The following is a 6,439-nucleotide window of genomic DNA, read 5'->3' as shown; positions in this document are numbered from 1 at the left end:
TCATGACCTCCTTTTTCATTAATTATTCATTAATTATTGTTACATATATACAGATACATACATACATACACACACACACACACACACACACACATATATATATATATATGTATATATATATATATATATGTATATATATTCCTAAATACATACAACCCACTCAGTAGCTCTGTAAATATCCCTATAGTGCAAGATAATTTGAAATTAATGAGGAAGAAATGAGTAACCCCAACATTGGAAGAAATAGCTGACTACTTTGAATATACAACTGTACTAACTCACAAGTACAAATCCTCTAAAATCAGCTCCATATATGTTTTCAATGTCTGATTAAATTAAATTCTCCCTTATCCTTCACTCTGGTACCCACTCCTTTTGTCCCTTTGCAGTCTGTAGAACACCATGATTGTTTCACTAATGGAATGTGAGCATGTGATCTGTGCTGCTCTTAAGATAGCAAATACAGTGTTGAAAAACTGTCAGAGTGCCACTGCTTCAATGCCTCGGCAGCTATTCTTGAAGTCTCCAAAGATCAGACCTCTGTAAGTTTGGATCCACATTCCTACCAATTCCATCTCTCACCTGGGATTTCTATATGCAAAAAAATAGCTTACCTTTCAAACTACTAAAATTAAAGATTTATTGGTTTCAGTAGTGGAGATGGGTTCAGAAACAATGACACTGAGGTCAGAGACAGTCTTCCAGGTTGGTACATTTTTTTTTTTTTTGACACACCTCTGCTTCTGCATGCCATGACTGCTTCGCTGCCATCACAGAAGAGCTGATCCATGATTGGGGATTGAGGATCCATGATCCTCAAAGCTTTAGATATTTATTATCTAGGCCTTAACAGAAAATGTTTGCTCATTGCTATATCAGAGCGAGTATGTTGTGTGGAGATAAAACAAATTTAACTTGAGGATAATTCATGTTACATTTGTTTATGCTGCATTTGTTTAACTATGTAAAGATGTGTTGTATTTGCATTAATTAAATAAAATTAACCTGGGCTCAGAGAGGCAGAGTTGGCAACTAGTTGACAGGAAGTAACTTACAGTGTGTTTTTTAGTTGGGGCTATGTGGAAGGAGGGAGGATTATGAGGAAGCCAGAAAAGAGAGAAATTTATCCAGTTGCTACTCTCTCTGAGCTCCCAGGTTTTCACCGTATCCTTTGAATCTTGGGTGTTATTAGAATGATAGAGATTTAGTTGAAACTGTCGTTAGCAGCAGCAACAGAGCCATTTTCTGAGGGAACAGACTATCCCCAGGCTACGGCCTAAGTAGGCGGCTCCTTGTAGTTTAAAGCACAGCCACTATGACAAAGATAAAACAAAGTAATGCAATGAATGTTTTTATTGCATTAGCTGACAATCCAAGAGGGATTCAGATGTGAACAGATAAGTATACATGTCAAAGTTATTCTGTTACCCACAAAACATGCTTTTATTGTGTTAAGAAACATGTAGGGTTTATTTTAAAGAATAATTCCAATGGTCAACAGCAGCATTTTTCACTGGTTTAGGAACTTATTTCCAATAAGCAATTTAGGAACTATTACATTCATGTTGTATAAACTGTAGTCTATAGGATAAAGTTCAAATACCTACGAGGTATGAGAGTCTCCTGGAATCTACATTATCTTCATTTTCTTGTCTATTCCCATAATGTCTTTGAATTCTTTTTACATAAGGACTCTTTTTTCTATGCTGAATTTAAAGTACTTTTCAATATAGACCTTTCTGATTTATATTTCACTAGTTTCCAAATTATTTACATACTCTTACAATCTACCATTTGGGCTAGGTTGATACAGCTCAATGGCATGGCTCTTGCCTAATACAAACAAGACCCAAGGTTTGACTCTAGCCATTGCAAACAAAACCATTATTTCACATTTTAACCACTTAAATGTGTTCTCTTTTACATTTCTAAAATTGTCCATGATCAAAATACAACCCCACAAACCAGGAAGTTGTTCAGTGTAAAGTCAAAAGCATCCATAAATGTACCTGGGATATGAAAACATATTTCAAAGAAATGTGGTAAAATGGAAAAATAAAGGAAACATTTCCATTTGGTAACATGTGGTTTCCCATTTGATTTGTTTTATTTGTTTCTTTATATGGCTCATGATTTGCTTTCTGATACATTGTGATGTGATTACTTATGGTAATTTCATTTCCAAATATTTTAAAAACAGTTAGTGTAAACACTATATGTTTACCCTTCTTATTCCCCCTCTTTTCCTTCCTTTTTTTGGTCTTATTCTTTTTTATCTTATCTTTAAAATATTAAAAACCTTATTTTTTAAAGTTTTAGGCATAGTTTTCAGAGTATTTATTGTTTGTTCTTTATTTTTGAATTATAATTTGATTACAACATTTATTTCTTCCCCTTTCCTCTTCCAAAATCTCCCATATAACCCTCCCCTCTCTTCTTCAAATTCATGACATTTTTTCACTAATTGTTATTGCATGCATATATCTATATGTATATACACATATATTGTTAGTATATACATGTATATTGCTAAATAGAACAGGTTCTGTTCATTTGTTACTCCTTGAATATGCATATAGGTACAACCTTTCTAAAAATAATTTAATACATACATAAACAAAAGATGTGTAGGGGTTAAAAAAAATTCTCAGACAAAACATTGGAACCTATGCTCAACAATGCTCAGATGGTCAAGAATACGAGACTAGATAGGTCATGGACCTAGTGGAAAACCAAATACTACTGTTCTGTTAAAAGAATATTGCAATAAAATGACTCCTAATGATATTCTGCTATACTCATAGATAAGTGTCTTGCTCAGCCATCACCTGAGAAACTGCCTCTTGCAAAGGATGGGAGCAAATACAGAGACCCACAATAGGACAAAGTATAGAGATCTTGGAACACTCAGTTAACAAGGCTGTGGTCTAAATGTTGGTGTTTATTAGCTGATTAAGTCTACTGGAAACATCATGAGGTCCCACTTATGGTTATGGTAATCATCATTTCAAGAGATCAGCAAACTGAGGTACAAAAATATTTAATTCCTAGTTGGAAGATACACACAAGATAAAGAGAATCAGATTGCAAAATCAAGGGCTCTGGCTTCCTCTTTATCAATATTCTAAAATATTCTATTATGATAATAAGTAAGATTAATCAAACTTTATATAGCAAACACAGTTTAATTATTATTTACATTCAAATTCAGTAAAATGTGTGTGCATTACAAAACAGAAAATACATAGTTGATTTTTAATTAATTACTGTTTTTGTTTTTAATAAACTTTATCTAAATAAATTTAGTTATTCTGTGACATTCAGCTTGAGAGATTAACTAGCCTTGGTAAAAATAAAAGAAATTTCTAAGCACTGTCATCAACAATTGCAACGTTTTCATGAGCCAAAATACCTTGGAGCTTCTAAACACATGAATTAAAGCTCTCATCTTTACTTTAAATCTCCTCATACAAACTATGTAAAAAAAAAAAAAAAAAAACCTGATATCTACTCAAGGTATACAATAAGTGACATATTTTTTAATTGTTTTCTTGTGGTCACAGACAAAATCATACACTCATTTTGGGAATACGGCCTCCTTGTGACTGTTTTGATGTTTCTAAATACATCTGTATCTATAAGGATACATTTTTAAAAAATAATGCAGACAATGTATACAACAGATTTCTCTTGATATTATTGTACTCTTTTTTTTTTCTTTTTCTTTTTTTTTTTTTTTTTTTTTTTTTGGTTTTCCGAGACAGGGTTTCTCTTGTGTAGCTTTGCACCTTTCCTGGAAGTCACTTAGTCACTTGGTAGCCCAGACTGGCCTCAAACTCACAGAGATCCGCCTGCCTCTGCCTCCCGAGTGCTGGGATTAAAGGCGTGCACCACCACCGCCTGGCTTATTGTACTCTTTTTTTTTTTTTTTTTTTTTTTTGGTTTTTTGAGACAGGGTTTCTCTGTGTAGCTTTGCACCTTTCCTGGAGCTCACTTGGTAGCCCAGGCTGGCCTCGAACTCACAGAGATCCGCCTGGCTCTGCCTCCCGAGTGTTGGGATTAAAGGCATGCGCCACCACCGCCCAGCCCTATTGTACTCTTTTAACATTAGATATTTTCTGTTCTAACTTCATTCATTTTTTTCCTATTACAATTTTATGAAAAGCAAAGCTCCACTTCTTGACACCCTCTACTATGTCAACATTGGTGTTTTCCCCTGTGCCACCAAGGTGAGCATTGTCTCAACTTAGGGAAGCAAATGTAATCACACACACACACACACACACACACACACACACACACACACACACACACACACACATCATTTTCCCCACCAACTTCATTCTTCCAAAGAAGTATAAACTATCTTCATTGCATCCTTCTCTTAATAATGAAGATAATAAGTGATGCTAAAGGCTACTAGAGATTTCTCGGGTCAAAAATGAATGCTATGTCTCAGTGTTGTGTGAGTTTGAACTGGAAAGTGAATCCTGACCATGTCTTCTTGGTAATGTGTTGAAATGGTTCCACCTATAGATTGAGCCTAAGATATATCTTTTCGAAGATTTTATTCTCTAAGTCCCTTTGTGATGTGGGGCTTTTAAAAACCTTATTTTTTAAAGTGGTATGTGCCAGGTGAGTTCAGATCAAGGTTTATACTCATAATAGTTGCATAGAAGAAAATGAAACTTTAGCATGTGTATCCTTTCAGTCAGACCATAACATTAGAAGGAACTTGATATACAATTGTTTGGAGAAGAAATATTGAAAGTCAAGTCATGGTCCCTTCCTAGAGGGTGGGGTTTGCTGGCAGGATGTATCTGCCCAGGACCCTTATTAAAGCCCCAGTGACCTCTTTATTCCTCAGGCTGTAGATGAGGGGGTTCAGGGCTGGGGTGACTATTGTATAGAACACAGATATTATATTGTCTTGTCTAGAGCTGTGAAAGGAATTGGGCAGGACATACATGAATGTGGCAGCCCCATAGAACATTCCAACCACAGTCAGATGAGAAGAGCAGGTGACAAGAGCTTTCTTCCTGCCCTCATTTGAGGGCATATGGAGCACAGTAAAGAGAATTAGTGTGTAGGAAGCCAGGATGGCAGCAAGGGGGGGAATAAGGAAGGTCACACCCATCACATAAACCATGAGTTCATACATGGAGATGTCTGCACAGGCCAGCTTCAGCAGTGGAGGGATCTCACAGAGCAAGTGTCTGATCTTCCGGGATTTGCAAAAGGGATAATGCATGGTGTAGGTAGTATATCCTAAAGCCATCAAGGATGCAAGGATCCATGATGCAGCCACCATGAGCCAGCAGATGCTTGGCCTCATGAAGATCATATAGTTCAGAGGATGACAAATGGCTACATACCTGTCATAGGCCATAAAGGCCAAAAGAAGGTCCTCTGCACCACCCAAGGTCAGTGCCAGGAACATCTGAAGGGCACAGCTCTCAAAGGTGATGGTGTTATCCCTGAGCAGAAAATCTATGACAGCCTTGGGAGTAACAACTGAAGTGAAGAGGAGATCCATGAGGGACAGCTGCCCAAGCAGGAAGTACATGGGTACATGAAGACGGGAATCCATGGTGATGACCAGAAGCAGCAGTCCATTGCTGGTCAAAGCCAACATGTAAAGGGCTGTGAATATGGCACAGAGCAGTTCAGGAGAGCCACTGTCATCCAGAATCCCCACCAAGATGAAGCCACTTCTCAAGGTGGAGTTCCAGGGCTCCATTATATGTGATCTTTTTAGTTGCCTAGAAACAGATAGGTTTAGTGGAGACCTTGCTAAGGGAGTTCAAACCACTTTACAATTGTTGCAGGCCATTGTGTAGTGGTCAGTAGGAATGTATTTTCCCTTCACTAGCTAAATTAGTTGTCTGATTTCTGAATAACAGAATGTTATTATTCAATTTTGGCATTCCTATAGTATCAATAACATGGATAAAAAGAATTTTGAGAATTGAAAACTACAGGTAGTTTATTTTTAATGTATCAATACAATACTTTTAGACAAATATCTGTGTGAATAGAATTAGGCATGTATATCTTCATATGCATAAATACACAGGCATTGATTTAAATTGCGTTTCTGGTCAAAGTATACTTGTGATTATAGTTCATATTTTTTTAAGTTTGATCATAAAGCATCTTTGAAATTTTATTCCATTGTCCTGAGTTCTTAGGCCATTAGCTTTCTTTCATTCTTCAAATGCTTCTACTAATTGAGTATACTGTTCGTTTGGGGCAGGGAGTAGAGGTGGTATAGAATTCTGAAGTGATAGAAATCAAAGGTGATTTTATATTAAAGATAAAATCGTAAGATCATGACAGAAGATATTTGCTGATTAGAAGTCAATGATACAATTAGGAATACAATTTAGAAAGGATGGAATGGAAAAACAGAAACATTATAATTAATAAGAAATGGGAG

At 36.1% G+C, this 6,439-nt stretch overlaps 1 protein-coding gene across 1 annotated transcript; it reads right to left on the bottom strand.

Annotated features, from left to right (window-relative positions):
• Positions 1-4,789: 4,789 nt before the first annotated feature.
• LOC114710264 (olfactory receptor 2AG1-like) lies at positions 4,790-5,740 on the bottom strand. The gene has a single exon (XM_028894367.1). The coding sequence runs from the start codon at positions 5,738-5,740 to the stop codon at positions 4,790-4,792; it is 951 nt and encodes a 316-aa protein (XP_028750200.1).
• Between the last annotated feature and the right edge of the window lie 699 nt (positions 5,741-6,439).

The sequence above is a fragment of the Peromyscus leucopus genome, chromosome 1, assembly GCF_004664715.2.
Source record: "Peromyscus leucopus breed LL Stock chromosome 1, UCI_PerLeu_2.1, whole genome shotgun sequence".
Lineage (NCBI taxonomy): Eukaryota > Metazoa > Chordata > Mammalia > Rodentia > Cricetidae > Peromyscus > Peromyscus leucopus.
The sequence above is the reverse complement of the archived record's forward strand: the minus strand, read 5'-3'. Positions and strand labels throughout refer to the sequence as shown.

Coding starts and splice junctions, on each gene's coding strand:
- LOC114710264 (XM_028894367.1), bottom strand. CDS start 5,740: ATGGAGCCCTGGAACTCCACCTTGAGAAGTGGCTTCATCTTGGTGGGG.